This window comes from Drosophila virilis, chromosome 3, assembly GCF_030788295.1.
Source record: "Drosophila virilis strain 15010-1051.87 chromosome 3, Dvir_AGI_RSII-ME, whole genome shotgun sequence".
NCBI lineage: Eukaryota > Metazoa > Arthropoda > Insecta > Diptera > Drosophilidae > Drosophila > Drosophila virilis.
Window position 1 is genome coordinate 7110174 of NC_091545.1, and position 16586 is coordinate 7126759.

At 45.2% G+C, this 16586-nt stretch overlaps 3 protein-coding genes across 4 annotated transcripts; 2 read left to right on the plus strand and 1 right to left on the minus strand.

The window, feature by feature from the left end:
* The first annotated feature begins 50 nt into the window (after positions 1-50).
* LOC6624358 (protein OPI10 homolog) lies at positions 51-988 on the plus strand. 2 transcript variants are annotated; one of them, XM_070208626.1, is made up of 4 exons: positions 51-169; positions 222-581; positions 650-869; positions 937-988. In XM_070208626.1, exons 1-3 carry the CDS (start codon positions 140-142, stop codon positions 848-850), a joined length of 591 nt encoding a protein of 196 aa, XP_070064727.1. In that variant the 5' UTR covers positions 51-139; the 3' UTR covers positions 851-869; positions 937-988. The 2 variants fall into 2 exon arrangements, with proteins under 2 accessions (XP_070064727.1, XP_002046638.1); XM_002046602.4 differs by lacking the exon at positions 937-988 and having other exon boundaries at positions 650-921.
* Positions 901-16455, minus strand: LOC6624668 (2-oxoglutarate dehydrogenase-like, mitochondrial). The gene is made up of 9 exons (XM_002046603.4): positions 16147-16455; positions 14691-16082; positions 14297-14624; positions 14160-14232; positions 12981-14106; positions 12761-12915; positions 11627-12524; positions 11413-11567; positions 901-1755 (listed from the first exon to the last, which is right to left on the minus strand). The coding sequence occupies exons 2-9, from the start codon at positions 14916-14918 to the stop codon at positions 1011-1013; spliced, it is 3708 nt and encodes a 1235-aa protein (XP_002046639.1). The 5' UTR covers positions 14919-16082; positions 16147-16455; the 3' UTR covers positions 901-1010.
* LOC6624685 (neurofilament heavy polypeptide) lies at positions 2614-7961 on the plus strand. The gene has a single exon (XM_032435137.2). It carries the CDS (start codon positions 2745-2747, stop codon positions 7401-7403), a length of 4659 nt encoding a protein of 1552 aa, XP_032291028.1. The 5' UTR covers positions 2614-2744; the 3' UTR covers positions 7404-7961.
* Positions 16456-16586: the final 131 nt, after the last annotated feature.

The window sequence follows — 16586 nt, forward strand, 5'->3', positions numbered from 1 at the left end:
CATTGCGATATCACTTGAGTGTGGCCAGGTTTACCGCGTAAAAATCGAAATACCAAAAAATAAATACTGCTGTCGGCTGTTGACGTGCCTTGCGAATGTCAAAGGCTTATTCTAGAAAAAACGAACACAGCCGGCTAAAATGTTTGGCTTAATTATTTCCGGTAGACTGGTGAGTTATTTTATACACTATAAGATAATCTAATACACACCCACCCACACAGCCCCAAACCGATTTTGTTGCGGTAGATGAAAACAAGCTATTGATAAACGTGCCAGACATTGAAGCTGTCAATTATGTTGTTATTTTTTTAACTGGCATCTCACCCCTGCCCCTGGGCACCGCAGCAGCCATCTACTTCAGCTGGCCGGACGCGAATGCAGCACCCACCTGGCAATATCTGGGCCACATAAACAACAACAAGCCATCAGCGATATTCAAAATAGCACAGCTTAAGAAGGGTCACGAACTGGGGACGCAGGCAAACGGCATGGTTTTTGGCGCCCAGGAAATCTCACACATAGCACAAATTGGCATATCCATTGAGCCCGAATTGACAGTCGCACAGCAAACTCCGGCGGTCGTAAGTCATCAGTTTATGTCACACTCGCAATACAAACACTAATATTTACACAATTTGCCCGTGCACAGTCCAGCGCCAACGATAACAAACAATTTGGCCAGCGCATGTTGGAGAACTTCTTTAATTATGCGTCCAGTTTTTGTGTAGGCGTGCCAGAGATACCGCCCGCCACAACAGAAACATTTGTGCCTTTTTCCGTTGTCCAGAACTGGTACACAAACTTCCAGAGGCGCATGGAGCAGAATCCCAATTATTGGAAGCAATGTTAATCATATTTATATCATATCAGTAAGCTGAGAATATATTTTAAGTACACATGTTGATGATGTCATTAACTAAAGACTTTTAATTTTAGTTAAAATACAATACTTGGCTCTTTTTCTAAGCGAAATACGGCAAAACTGAAATTTAGTTCACCTCATTCGATTTTTACAGGCTGCTTGTGGGATCATTGGGAGTCACTTCATCTTCAGATTTTCTCAATCGCTTAGCAGATTCATTTTCATCTTGCTTATCTTGCTTATTATCTCTGTCAGCAGCTCTTTTGGGTGCTTCTCTCTTATCATTTGATTTATCTGACGGCGTAACTTCTTTTTGAGCTAACTTCGGTTTATTTCCTGGCGCGCTTCCCTGCCCAGGCTTGCGAGCTGGTGATGGAGCCGTTGTTGGTGCTTCTGGTGCCGTTGATTTACGTGCCGGGGATGGTGAAGTTTCTGTTGGTGGCTCTGCTGCCAAGGACTTACGTGCCGGTGAGGGTGAAGTTTCTGTTGGTGGCTCTGCTGCTGCAGCGGGTGCTGCCTTTGCGGACGGTTTCGGTGGATTAGCATTTCCTGTTGGTGCTGGTGGTGCCCCCTTGGCACCCTCCTTCTTTTCTCCCTCCTTCTTTTCTCCCTCCTTCTTTTCGCCCGCCTTCTTTTCGCCCGCCTTCTTTTCGCCCGCCTTCTTTTCGCCCTCCTTCATTTTGTCCTGTTTGGCTTTCGCCAAGCTAGCTTCGGACTGTTGGACGGCCGCTTTTTGCTCCTGCTCCTTGATCTCCTTGATGCGCTTCTTATTCTCTTCGGTCAGTTCACCAAAGAGGCCAGTCATGATAGCATCATATTGCGAATAATGCTGCACCTTGTTCCCGGTGGATGAGGCCGAGTTTGGTGGTCGTCCGTGATAATTAATGCCACGGCTGTGGGTTGAATGCGTTTTCATTATTTCAAGGGATCAAAACTAAAGCAAATTGTGCTCTGGTTATTTATGTTTCGCTTGCCGCAGAACAGCCGGCAACTTTTGGCAAGAACTCGCGACATACAAATACCCGTGTGCCCATATGCATATATATATATATATATCTATGTATATACTATATAATTTGTATACCCACATATATATATATATATATATATATATAGGTCCATTTGAACAGCACGAGGGGTTTTTTAATTTCCTCTCTTAACCAATCTTTCTTTTTTGTGGTCTACAAAAAAACAATTTGGCAAGCTGACACAATTCTATAGTCTATATAATCGAACGTGCATGCTATATATATATTTATATATGTACATATATGTTGTAGTTGCAGACACAAATTGTTTCAATTGCCAGAAGAGAGCTGGGAATGTTTTTGTTTTGAACCCTTTTGCTAGGGCCAACAAGGGTACACTCATTGTTCTGGTTATCTTTGTAACAGCTTATTTATAACTGTTAAATTAAAAGCTTGGAAATTCGCAGCATTTAAACAAAGAAATATTTGCTGAACCTGAGCAACATATACGATTCTTCGCAGTGTATTCAAAGTTCGACTTTGATTACGAAATAAACTTCGGCATGTAAATGCACACAAAATTAATTGGCATATCTATGTTTGTATATTGATTTCGCATTTGTATATGCAACAAGGCAACTTTTGTCTAGCTATTTGCTGCTTGTTGATAGATGCCCCCCGTTTTTTGCCAGTTCGTGTTGCAGCCTAATGTTGAATGCAGCAACAAATTGCAGCGCGTGTGCGAATTTTGAAAAAATAAATAAACGCAAAAATCGAAAACAAAAATAGGTCAACAACAGAGCAATCAAAATAAAAACGCGCGGGCGTTGTCGTTCCACAAATCGGTCGCTAATAATCATCATAATACGCAAATATTGCCTGACGCCATCATAAAGCATAAGGCTGAGTCAGCCATGTTGTCAAAAGCAATTGTGAATGGATTTCCGCTGCCGGAAATGCCAATTGATGAGCAACGATTTCCGCAACAGAGGGCGCTGCTGTGCCACAGGCCACAGCCGCAAGCCCAATGGCAGGTGCAGGTACAGCATCAACAACAAGCGAGATTTGCAAAGGCTGCGCCTGGAAAATTTCCGCTGTGGCATATAGATTCCGCACATGCCACACCACAATTTCCAGTGCAGCAGCAGCAGCAGCAATATGCAGCAGATATGCCGAACAGGAATAATACCCTAGCCAATATACCCAAACGATTTCCCGGGCAAGTGATTCACTTGCACAGATTTCCTCTGCTATGCCAATTAACCAGGAGGAATTTCAATTATGCAGCTCAATCAATAGGCACGTTGCCGGTGAGCAGACCAACCGTGTCTACGTCAAGGTCGACGATGCTTAACGTATTTCCCACAATTAAAAAACAATTTGTTAGCTTTACCAATAATCAGTTTGGCTGTAAGGAGCCGCAAAATGCCAATGGAAATGAAAACGAGGCAGCAGCAACAACAACGTTGCGAGCGGATGTGGTGCCCACACCAACAACACGAGCGACAACAGCAACAACAACAACAACAACAATGACGCAGACGAGCCACAATATGAGCACTAAAATAGACATGCCTTTGCCTGTTGATGCTGTCAATGATAATGATGATGATGCTCATCATCATGATGATGTTGATGATGATGATGTACGGATGGCGGCATTTGATAATGAACTCAACGCTCGCGAGCAAACATTAAACTTGAACGTGGAAGCCGAAGGCGTTGTCGTTGTCGTTGGCGAGCTAAAGGAAATTGAGCAGCAACAGGCGGAAAATTTTAATGACGCCTTCGGGTGGCGACATGACAATAACAACAACAACAACAACAACAACAACAATAGCGATGGCGACGCCATGAATATGGCCAAAAATAAACGCAAAGTATGCGAGCAAAGCAACAAATTAGAGGCGACGGCAACAACAGCTCATAATGAGCTAAATATGACTAAAGAGCGGCAGTCAATATGCTTGCCCACTGAGCAGAATCAAACAATGGCCGTGCCAAACGCCTCCAATCGACAGCAGCGCCAGTCAGACGCGCGCGAATCGTCGTCAGAGCAAGTGGATGGTCAGCATCAGACGCCATACGTAATCATCCCAACCGTAAACGAGTCAGCAGCGTCTATAGAATCCTTCAAGAGTGCGCTGCGCGTGTTGCTAGACGAGGGCCAGAATCGTGCGTCGCGTTTGGATCTCGATTTGGTGGATCTATTGGTGCAGCTGATTGAGCAGTTGATTGTTGCGCCCACGAGAAGCACGGGTAACCTTTGGAGCAGCGAGCAGCAGCCGTCGGTTGAGCAGGTGGTCGGTGAATGTGCGGACATGACTCTGACCAAAGCGGTTGACGACAGTGAAACAACAGCCACAGCTGCTGACATTTTTAGCGAGCAAATCGAGCAGCCGCCAGCGGAGCTGGATGAGAACAACAGCAACAACAGCAGCAGCAGCAACAGCAACAACAACGGCAACCAAGGAGGCGAGATGAAGTATGAGCTACTGAAGAGCACAGCTCGCCTGCCAGAAACTCCATCGAGTCGTCTGTCCAGCACAGCAACAGTTGCTCCCGTCGTCGGGCTAACGAGTCGTATACGTGATGTGGCTGGAGCTGTGCCCACAGCAGCCACATCGCGTCCGCTGCTGGGCGATATTAAGCGCAGCTCCACATCACGTGACGACATCTCAATCGATGTGGACTCTCTGCTGCCGGAGCGCACGCGTTTGCGACGCCAGCGACGCATGCGCTCTCAGGAGTCGGTCGAGGAGAAGCCGGAGGATGTAATCGAGCGCCTGAACAAGCTGAAGGCGCGCATTACGGGCGCTCTCAGCGAGGTCAAGGGCGTGCTTAAGCAGTACAGCACGGAGAGCGAAGCGGAGGCAGCCGGCGAGAAGTGGCTCGGACCGCCAGCGACAACGTCAGCGGCGGCGGCGGCGGCGACGGCAGATACAGGTGCGGCGGCGGCGATGGCAGAGACAGGTGCGGCGGCAGCGGAGTCGGTGCCAGTGCAATTTCGTTTTATAAAGAAAGTTCGCAGGCGCAGCTACTTTAACGAAGCAGACGAGGACAAGGAGCGGGAGCAGTTGCAAGCAAATGATGCAACTGCAAGCAAAGCGATTGAGCAGCAGGCACAGGCCAAAGAAGAAACTGATGCGGTCCTGGAGGAACTAAAAAAGCCAGCAGACGTAACTTCAGAGAGCAAAGCTAATGAAAAACAGCAGCAGGAGCAGCAAATAACAGCTGCCAGTGCAGAAAATGCAAAAATACAAGCCAAATTGGAGTTCCTGGCAAAGGTGCAAAACGAACTCAAGTCAAAGCCAAAGGAAAAAGAGCCTGTCAAGGAGGCAGCCACCGCAGCAACATCAGCCAAGGAGCAGCACAAGGAAGCAGCTACAACAGCAACAGCAAACCAGGAGCAGGCCCAGGAGAAGTCTAGCGAGGCAGCCACAGACGCAACAGACATTCGAGAGCAAGCCAAGAAAGCAACAGCAAAAGTGGAGCAGCAACAAGAGACAGAAACAACAGCAACAGCTGTCGAAATGCAGCCCAAGGAAGCGGAAGCAATGGCCACGCCTGCTGCATCAGTCAAAGAGCAGCTGCAGCAGCAGCCTGTGGAGGGCGTGGAGGCAAGCTCCACAACAGCAGCAGCACTGCCCGCAGAGTCGGCCACGCAGCCGGCAGAGACGTCCAAGAGCGCAACTAAAAAGAAAATAATTGTAAGGGTGAGGAATCCACGTCGTGCATCGATTGCGGCCGTGGAGCCATCCAAGATTAAGCCGGAGCCCGTGCAGCTCGATGCACTGATACAAAGGCGACCCTCCGATTCGGAAGCGATTGTCAAGCGCAAGAAGAAGCAGAGATTAATGAGCAGCGCAACAGCAGCAGCAGCAGCAACAGCAACAGCAACAACTTCCGGCAGCAATCAGAGCTCGGCGACTGCAGCTCGGCCACAACTGCAACAGGCGACAACGACAACAAATGAACAACTTGTAACTGCAGAGGTCAACAACAACAGCCATGCAGACACTGCCAAAAGCGCAACGAAGCCAACTGCCAAAAGCGGCGATACGCTGCCAGGAGCAGGGGCGACAGCAGCAATCGAGGCGACAGCAGCAGCAGCAATATCGCAAGCGGCGCCAAAACAATTGCCAATCGATGGCTGCGACAGCAATCGAGCAACAGACATCGAGCAAAGCAGACGGAACAGCCTCAAACTAGCCGAATTGGTGGGTGAAACGGTGCTGGTGGTGCCAGCAGCAACAGCAGCAACAGCAGCAGAAGCAACATCAACAATAACAGCAGCAACAGAAGCAGGAGCTACATCAACAGCAGCAACAGTTGCAAGTGCAATCCAGAGCCAGTGCAAGGAACCCATTAATCGGTCGTCAATTAGCCTGCCCCAACAGGTGGTTGTTGGCGTTGACATTGAAGACGCCCCCGTTGATGTTGCAGTCGCCGCGACGCCACAAATAGCAGCGACATTGAGCGAAGTGTCGCACGAAGAGTCATCGCCACAGCAACAACAACAACAACAACAACAACAACAACAAGAGCAGCAACAACAACAAGAGCAACAACCGCCGATAGTCGCTGCTACAAAAGACAACGCACAAGCGCAGCCCAGCAACAGTCTAGCCGCCATGCCGGAGCTGAAAGTAGTTGCGGGTCCCGTGCAGCCCGTCAAGATTGAGACGGTTGAGCAGCGGCACGATGAAGCCGATTTGGTGGTGGCCAAAAAGCGACCGCCGCATCTCAAGAAACTGGTACGCAAGAGTTCCATAGACAAGGGCAAGGAGAAGCTGACCCAGTCGACCGATTCGGTCAAGCTGAACAACATACTCAAGGATAAGAACAAGATCGGGGATCTGGCGCATCGTCTCAACAAGCAAACGCCGCCCAAGAAACAGAGCAAGCCAACCAAGGAGCAAGCGGAAGCAGCCACAGCCACAGAGCAGCAGCAGCAGGAAAATGCGCAAGTTCCAGCAATCACAAATGAAGCGCAACTCGAGCTGCCGCTTGAATCGGAAACGGAAGCAGACAAGGAGGCAGCGGAAGCTGCCACAGCGCCAGCAGCTAAAAAGCCGCGTCAGATCAAGAAGAAGGTGATCATCAAGCGACAAAAGCGACGACTCTCCATTGGCGACACATTCTTCATGCAGCAGGAGCCGGAGCCGGAGCCCAAGCTGGACGAGATTGAGACCATCGAGAAGGCCATTGCCTATGTGACCGATGATGAGGCGGACGACGAGCCGGAGCCGCTGGAAACGGAGCCACCGAAGCCGCTGAAATCCTGCCTGCATGTGCGCGAATATAAAATAGGCGACTTGGTGCTCTATGCTGAACGCTATCGCAAGACCCAGGTGCGCTGGAAGCGTGGACGCATCCTGGAGCGCATCACCAGCATTTCGTATAAGCTCGACATCGAGGGCAAAGAGGTGCCCGCCCACATAAGCTACATCAAGAAGTACACGGGACGCAAGGTGAAATTTGTGGGCAAAGAGTATCTGGACATTGACTACGAGCAGGTCGTGGAGGAGGAGCGACGAGCGCGCAGCTACAGCATCTGGAATATGGTCTAATCCATATAATCACGCCCAAATTGGAGCAGCAGTAAATCTGTGTAAGTGTGTGTCCTCCGGATTGTGTTCGTCGCCCCTTAACCCCCCAAGAGTTTTGAGTGGAATTAGAAAAATGTTCGTTGTTCATACAACAATGGAATTTTTTTAAGGATCTCAGGCATGACATTCAGTTAACTTATAGTGTTTGTCTCTAGCTAGTTTAATAGCCTGTAAATATATGTATATGTATGTATTTGTTAGTTTAGCTCTATATATCCTAGTGTTAGTTCTAATTTTGTATGTACGTAAATTATTCCAAGGATTCAGCGACTCGTTCTACTGTTATTGCTCGCTGCAAAGTAACGAGTGGCGAGTAACGAATAACGAGTAACGAGTAGCGAGTAGCGAGCGTGTCGCTCAAAAGTAACGAATTTGTTATAAAATTTCACGTTGCCTTTCGTTTAAAAGTTTAGTTTACCATTTAAGCAAAAAACCAAAAGATATAAAATTATTAAAAAAAAAAATACAAACAAAAACAAACAATGAAATCAAATGTTAAATAAAGAGAACCAAATATTTCAACTATGTGCATTTCGTATTATTTACATCATCACATCGAAAGAACAACAAGAATTTTAAACACAATTACTCATAAAATTTTTATGAATTTGTTTATATCAAAGTTGTGCCTTATTTTTCATTTCGTGTTACCCTAAGCCCGCCTCTCTCCCGCCCTGTTATTCAATATATATTTATAGATTCTGCGACTGTGTGTGTGCATATATAACATCATATATTGAAATGAATGAATAAAATCAAAAAACCCAGGCGAAACGAACAACAGATCTCTGACCTGTGCCCGTGTTTTGCCCTTCCCCTCTTTTGTGCCTTTTGCCCCACAGGGTCGTCGGTTTTATAAATAGGCCTCAGGCTATATAGATCTCCGGCCAGCTTTGCCATATCTTATCTATATACACTAATGAACAGAAAATCGGACATTTATCGCTCGCCCACTCCATCAACGTCTGCGCTCGCATCCCTGAGATGTGGCAGAGAAATGCGTGTCATTAATAAAAGTTTGGCGTAATGCATTTAACCAAAAATCGAGACACTTTAGAAAAACAAAAGCGACAAATTTTTTGCCAAACGTTGCGGGGCCTTTCTCATAATTGATTGCCAAGGCGTCGCTTGGGGCTTTTTGGTAGAGAAATCCCTCAAAATTATTGCCTTGCCTTTGGTACAAGAACACATTTCATTTGCGCTGACAACAACAAACAACAAAGAAATAGACTTTATACATATTATATATATAGTATATATAGTACTCATATGCCATATACATATGTTGGTACTTATAAATGAGATAGTCTAGCAAATATGCTACATTCCTGGGATTTAACAGCGCGTCTTTGTGTGCCCGGCGCTTTTCATTCAATTCTGATGGCTGGCAACATTGAGCAGACGCGATTAAGAATACGTATATATATATACATATATATATCAATGCACATACATATGTTTAGTGCATGCACATTGAAAATCATATCTAGATAGGAAACTTTGTGATTGCTTCTCGCTTGGAAGGTAAATTGTGGATATTGTGTTTTAATTAAAGAAATGTTTATACAGCTCTAGACAAACCTATTCAATTGATAATCAACGCCCAGCTTAAAACGTAAGATTGCCCAGAAAATTATTTCCAAAAGAACATATTTAGTAAGCGCTACAGCTATTAAAAACAGAATCACCCACAAGCGTGGAATATTCGCGGAAAACGTTCGTATGAAACTTATTTGTTAACCAGCCGATTGGATGTAAGATCAAAGATCTTTGTGGAAAATCATATGAGAGTGCTTTTTACACTTTTCGCATAAGCCACCAATTTTTAGTGCAAATAAGAATCAAGTATTATTTGGTCCACTTTTCGGATTCAAACTAATAATCACGGAACATAAAAATTCACTCGATAGAGGTTTCGACAAATTGAATCAATTCTAAGCGCTACTCTACAAAATGATTTCTATTTTACCTATGTACAATATTTATAAACATAATTTGTAATAGGCGAAGAATGGTTAGAAGAAAAAATTGGATCCGTGCAAAGCTGGGTAATACATAATTAAAAAATTTCGTAATTTAACCTAAAATTTGGGTCTGATCAAAGTTTAAATTGTTAATAAAAGCTAGAAAAATGTCGAAATGTTTAGATTTTGTTTTATTTGTTTTTTTTTTCTGTTTCTTTTTGAATTTTTGCAGTGCGAAATGTTCCGCTCGAGGCCTTCGTATGTTTAGGGAAACAACTTTGTAGCACTCTTTGGGGACCACAGAAAATTTCCATAAATCAGCGCACAAATTTAGCGAGCCATTAGCAGGACGACTAGCGCATAGGCGATATATGTAACATACATATATGTCGCCACATTAAATTTAATGTCGAATTCTATAAGAAATGGCAACGGCACAAATGCTAAATTCAATATAAAAACCGGGCCGAAAGAGCGAGGCGCTGTGTGTATGTGTGTGTGGGGGGTATAGAGGGATTTGTTTAGTATCAAACGCCGACTAAAAACTGTGCCAAGTTCCTTGCGCTAGTTTCATGCGACAGCGACATGGACATCCACAGCCACAGCCACAGCGACAACCACGTCCACATCGAGATGTCTGTCTCGCAATTTGTTCAAAGTGCATAGCTGAGAGAGCGAGGCCAGGCTAATTACTAACAACGCAAAAGCCAAATTGAAAATAATTATTGGAGCCTTCAAATGGCCAACATGCTGCCATTTATCGCAATCACAGAGAATGGCAACAATTCTCTACAAATTACTCAACGAAATCAAGGAAATAATGTTGCATTAACATGTGAACTTTGGCAAGGTCAAATCAAAAAAAAATATAAAAACCAAAATAAAAAAAAAAAATGAGAAAAAATTTTCCAAGAGGTCACTCGAAGAAAGGCCAAACATTAATCTGACGTGAAATATTTTTAAATGTTTACAAAATACGCGCATTTTCTATAAATCTAATGGGAGGAGCAGACAGATCAGCCTTCAAGAGTTTTTTTTTTCTAGCATACCCTGTAAATACAGACCGTGGCAGTGGGGTATACACACGCATGGGTAGAGTATGGCACATGCGTAATATTATATGCATATTAATTTGGGTTTTTTTTTCTCTGATTGTCTCGTCTGGCAAAGTCTATTCGATTCGATTTCAGCGTCTATGAGTTAAGGGATATAATGGGCAAGTTCTCATCATATAGTAAGATATTCCATGATTTAAATAGAACATCTCAATTGACTTCCCTACGTTTAATGTTCATTCTATTCGATCTCAGAGACTATATGAATAGGTAATACGAAATTTAGTATCCAAGTTCTCATTAAAAACCCATAAAAAGTGTGCTTTATAACTTGAAAATTAGGCTTAAATTTAAATAGTATAAACATCCACGTAATGCTTTGCGGAATTTTTTATAAGAAATTTGTATAGAGTTCAAAGTATCAAAGATTACCAAAGATAATCTAACGATTGTAAAATCAAGTACTCGCTATGTGCATATCTATTTACAGGGTATATAGCTGGTCGGCTTTGCCGGAGGATCGTCGCCCTGTTTTGGGGGCGACGGACGTTGCTTGGCACACGTTTCGCTTTGGGGTTTTCTGATTCGAAAATCGATTAAAGTGAAAATTCAGCTAATAGTTGCCTTTGGGTGTCAACCGCTGCCTCTGCCCGATATGGCGTCATGTGGCCCGACGCCATTTTGAATCATGGCGAGCGTTTTGGCGCTGGCAAAAGTCGTCACCGACAACGCAGAGAATCGGGCATCAATCGAACAATTTGAAGGCGCGTCGCACCTGAATCATTTGGCGACGTGGCAGTAGACCAAGGCCTGGCATTGCGCCTTGGCATTTAGCGAAACTTTCGGATAACCCCAAAGAAAAAGATTGCCAAATCGTTGGCAAACGACAGGTGACAACCCTGTTAAACAAGTGAAATACGATCTGCTAAAGCACTGAAAAGTCAGACTTACCTTTCACCCTCCATCTTCAGAATGGTTGTGTCGAAGCGTGGCTGGATATAGCTCCAGGCGCCTTGGTTCTTGTGCTCCTCCTGGAACCAGATGAGCTCTGCAGTTTTATACTTTTTTATCTGCTCCAGGATCAGATCATAGGGAAACGGGCAGATCTGTAAAATAATTTAAATTAATATTATCATTTTATTGATGAAGTTCCAAGCCAAGTTACCTGCTCGACGCGCACGAGGGCGCAAGTTGATTCCTGCTCGTGATCTTCGCGCTCCTTGAGCAGATCGTAGTATACCTTGCCAGAGCAGAAAACCAAATGTTTGACGCAATCCGGATTTTCGCCGGCCTTACCCGTATCGGGTATGAGACGCTGGAAAGAGCTGCACTCGTTAAAGTCCCGGAAAGGACTGCGCGCCTTCGGATGACGCAGGACAGATTTTGGCGAGAAATTGATAAGCGGCTTGCGGAAACCCAGCGCCACCTGACGCCGCAGTGCATGGAAGAGATTCGCTGGCGTCGTCAAATTGGTCACAATCCAATTGGTGTTCATCAGCTGGCGGGCCACAAGGTCCGCATCGCACATGTCCGGAAAACAGTCGGGATCATCGTCGCTGAGCTGTAGAAAGCGTTCAATGCGGCCGGAGGAATGCTCGGGGCCCATGCCCTCCATGCTGTGGGGCAGGAACATACACAGGCCGGATTGACGCACCCATTTGGTCTCACCACTGGCAAGGAAGGTGTCTATAATGGGCTGAGCGGTGTTGGCGAAGTCACCGAACTGCGCCTCCCAGATGACCAGGGTGTTGGGATTGGCCATCGAATAGCCCGTCTCGAAGCCCAAGATGGCGCACTCCGACAACGAGCTGTTGCAGACATCGTAGGGCGCCTGATCCGGATATAGATGCTGCAGCGAATTGTAGCGCACGTTGTCCTTGGTCTGATGGTGCAGCACATGATGGCGATGCGAGAACGTGCCGCGCTCCACATCCTGCCCGGATATGCGCACATGTATGCCATCCTTAACCAGCGTGCCAATGGCAAATGCCTCGCCCAGCGACCAATCGGCTATTTTCTCCTTGATCATGTTCTTGCGCAGGCCCAAAATACGCAAAATGCCTCTGAAGAAAGAAAATAGTCCATGTGAATGTTGCATAATATTAGAATGGTTTGTTCCTATTTGATCGGCGGACCAGCAAACTAGAAGTCGCCGGTTCAAATTCAACAATAATTGCTAATTAATTGCTTATTTAATTTGTTATAATTAGCAAACGAATAAGATTGGTTTGGTGTCTGTCTAAAATCATTTTAACCGGCCGTCGCCGGGTAATTTCTGCATTAATACCATTTAACTTACTTGTGCACTTCGAACTTATGTTCAGCTGGCGGCGGCGAGGAATATATTTCGCCAATATGCTGCAGAGTTTTGAGGTTAACTCCCGTTGGGCACACCCTTAGACGATCCCGGCCCTGGAAATAGCCGGACCAGGGCGAATCCAGCCAGTGTGAATTCTGCAGGGCATAGACAATGGCAGTTAAAATTTATATTGTTTGCAGCTTGGGTTATATAGACTGACCTTAAAGGTTTTGATCTTCTTGGACTCTTCGAAGGCCTCATTGCAGATATTATCATATTTCTTGACCATTTCCGTGTATTCCTCCATTTTGATAACCCCATCCCTGGTCAGCTTCTCTGCATACTTCACCGTGCAGTTCTTGAGCTTACGTATGCGCTGGTACATTAGCGGCTGGGTGAACATCGGTTCGTCGGCCTCGTTGTGGCCATTGCGGCGATAGCCAACAATATCGATGACCACATCCTTGTGGAATTTCGCACGCCAAAGGGCAGCGACACGGGCGCAATGGACGCACGCCTCCGGATCATCGGCATTTACATGGAATATGGGCGCGTTGACAACGCGGGCAACATCCGTGCAGTAGCGTGACGAGCGGGAGAAGCGCGGATCTGTGGTGAAGCCCACCTGATTGTTGGAGACCACATGAATTGTTCCGTGCGTGGTGTAGGCCGGCAGATCGGACATATGTATGGACTCGTAGACAACGCCCTGGCCACAGAACGATGCGTCTCCATGTATCAGCATGGGCAGGACCTTATTGCCCTGATAGTCACCGCGATGAAACATCTCGGCGCGTGCCTTGCCCAGCACCACCGGATTAACGTACTCCAGATGCGACGGATTGGCCACAACGGTGATGCGCACATTTTTATTGGACTGCCGATTCAGGCGCTCCGTAAACAAACCCAAATGGTATTTGACATCACCAGAGCCCCAGTCGCTGGCTCTCAGGCCATGAAATTGTGACAGAATCTCCTTCATGGGCTTGCGACAGACATTGGCCAACACATTCAGACGACCACGATGCGCCATGCCAATGTGGACGGACTCGACGCCACATTTGTTCGACTGATCGATGATCTCCTTCATGACGGGTATCATGATATCGCAACCCTCCAGTCCGAAGCGCTTCTCGGAGCTGTACTTTTTCGCCAGAAAGTTCTCAAAGCCCGTGGAGCGTGTTAGACGCTCAAGGATCAGTTTTTTCTCTTCAGGCTTGAAGTTTATCACGCCGGGCTTCTCAAATTGCTCGCGTATCCAGTTGCTCTTGTGGATTGACGTTATCATCATGTACTCCACACCAATATGACCACAATAAACGCGTTCCAAACGATCCAGTATTTCTCTGGAAAGATCATAGATTTAGCTATAGCGATTAAAATAATCTGTGGGACTTACCTAAGCGGCAGGAACTCCTCATCGCCACCAATCAACGTGGACTTGGGCAGCTTGAACAGGGCATTCAAATCATCTGTGTGCAGAGAAGGGATCGGGTCATGAACTGGTAATCTCGAGATCTTTAAGTAAAATCTTACTGAATATATAGGAGTAATGCTGTCGCAGCACAGCTCGCGTGGCCTGCAGCTTCCTGTCATCCGTGGCGGGAGAATGACCAGTTGGTCCCACAATGCCTAAAGGATCCAGGTCAGCGGCCAAATGACCGCGCGTCTGATAGGCTCGGATAATGGCCTGTACGACCAAATGATCGTCTATGTATTTCCAATCGGCCTGCGGTGCAGGATTTGTAGCAGAAGATGCGGGACGTTCTGAAACTGAGGCTGGTTGCCATTTACGTTTCTTGGGCTGACGCTGCCGGGCAGACGATATGCTCCGAGGCTTGCCACTGAAGTAGGCATCCCACGACTGTCAAGAAATTCGATTATAATCGTACAAAGAATTCGTACAAGAACTTGTTTTCTGTTCGTTCACCTGATCCACAGAGCCGGGATCCTTGGACCATTTTGAGTACAATTTGTCAATGTATATGGCATTGCTGCCGTTGGCCAAACTATCAGAATCATCGGGGGTTCGATTCTTTTTTGAATAGAGCTTTGAGGCAATTACCAGCGACCGTCGGCCTGCATTATAGCGGGCGTATTCGTGCCTCAAGCCCTGGGCTAAAATTGCTTGCCCGATGCGGCCCTGGTTGGGATTCATGGCTGCACCCGCAGAATTAAAACAATTGTTGAAACTTCACGTTAAATTTTAAGAAAATATTAATTTGGCCGGCAAGTAATCCGTATTTTTTGTTTCCTTTTTTTTTTTTTTGTTTTGCTTTCTCTGAATTACAACATGCTAAGCGATTTGAACTATTTTTAAAATGTAAATAAATTTTTATTTGTCAGAGCTTTGTACTATTTTTCATCTTTGATGTTTTAAGTGTTCATATGGCAACAAGGCATGCCGAGATTCGAATTTTGATATATATACACATATATATGATATATATATATGATATATATAAAGTTTCATTCCGGCATAGCTCTATTTGCGTGGCTTCTCCTCTGGCTTTGGAGTCTTCGCTACAATTTTCACATTTTCTTCGCGTTTCTTTCGATCCAAGAACTTTTGATCCTTCAGCTTTTCAATGCGCTCCAGCTGCGATTTGATAAAATCTCGTCGCGTGCAAAAGGGTTTCTCCTTCAAAGCCTCCTTAACACGTTCCACAGCACGCAGATGCTCGGCCAGCTCAACGGGTTTCTTTGGTTCAACATGGACTTTATTGGAGGTACTTTTGTTGGTTTGCTGTCGCTTGGGTTTGGAGACGATCTTTATGCTGTCTCTGTCTTTCGGTTTCTTAGCTTCCTCTTTTACATCTTTGGATCCAGTTAAATCTTCGTTAATTGGACTTAGAATTATGGTTCCAATCACGTAACTTTTCTCTTGCGATGGCGGCTTCGTAGTCATTTCAGCCAAATCGTTTGAACTATTTGAACTATTGATTGAACTTTCTGACCCTTCCTTCTGGTTAGTTACTCCAACAGAATTCTCTTTCTGAATTGTTTTCTCCACGGAATCGCTTACATTTTCAAATACTGTTTTCTGATTTGTTATTTGAACATCATCCGAATTATCTTTACTTTTTTGAGTTTCCTTTACAGTTTTCGCTGCCTTGGCTGTCTCCAGTTTGGCGCATAGATCATAAATATTGACATCACCCAATTTATCTAGCGCTGCACCAAACAAGACACTGCTGTTCTTGGCTAGAGTATCTTGATTCGGAGTTTGCTCAGCAGTTATCTGAGTTGCTGTGCTCGAAAAGTTTTCTACTTTACCTACATGATTACTTTGCAAAACGTCATTAAAATATAGCTGCCAGGACTGTCATAGAAACGCATATAGTGTATACATAATTTATGAAACGGTATTATGATTTTCATTTTACCTTATGTACAGAATCGGGGTTCCTAATCCATTTCGAGAAGAGATATTCCATATAATTTGCATTGGCATCGCTAACGAAACAATTTGGATTGAGCTTATCCTTGGACAATTTAAAAGCATCGAATTTAAGTTCTTTTTTTAGTCTGGACCCATTTTTGTCGGCATCTTTCTTTGAACCCCCATCGTTTTGACAACCCGTACTGAAACGTTGAACTCGTGGCCCTGAAAATGAGAACAGTGAAACAATTTTGAATTTTGTATAAGCAGACATATCTCCTTGTTATTATTTTCCCTTAAAATTTAATTTCCAAAAAACTAACACGCATACAATTGTGTTGCCCAACATAAGGCCTACTATTTTAACGGCCAAACGTTTGAGTGCTGCAAAACGCACGCAATAGTGTTGAACAACGACTATGCGGCAACTGTTGCTGTGCACTG

Bases quoted from the DNA above. Each gene is read 5' to 3' on its own strand.
- LOC6624358 (XM_070208626.1), top strand. From the start codon at position 140: ATGTTTGGCTTAATTATTTCCGGTAGACTG. The intron at 170-221 runs GTGAGTTATTTT...CCACCCACACAG, and splicing joins TAATTATTTCCGGTAGACTG to CCCCAAACCGATTTTGTTGC. The intron at 582-649 runs GTAAGTCATCAG...GCCCGTGCACAG, and splicing joins CACAGCAAACTCCGGCGGTC to TCCAGCGCCAACGATAACAA.
- LOC6624685 (XM_032435137.2), top strand. From the start codon at position 2,745: ATGTTGTCAAAAGCAATTGTGAATGGATTTCCGCTGCCGGAAATGCCA.
- LOC6624668 (XM_002046603.4), bottom strand. From the start codon at position 14,918: ATGAATCCCAACCAGGGCCGCATCGGGCAAGCAATTTTAGCCCAGGGC. The intron at 12,525-12,760 runs GTAAGTTAAATG...TTCTTTCTTCAG, and splicing joins CATAAGTTCGAAGTGCACAA to AGGCATTTTGCGTATTTTGG. The intron at 1,756-11,412 runs GTAAGTCTGACT...TTCAACCCACAG, and splicing joins CTGAAGATGGAGGGTGAAAG to CCGTGGCATTAATTATCACG.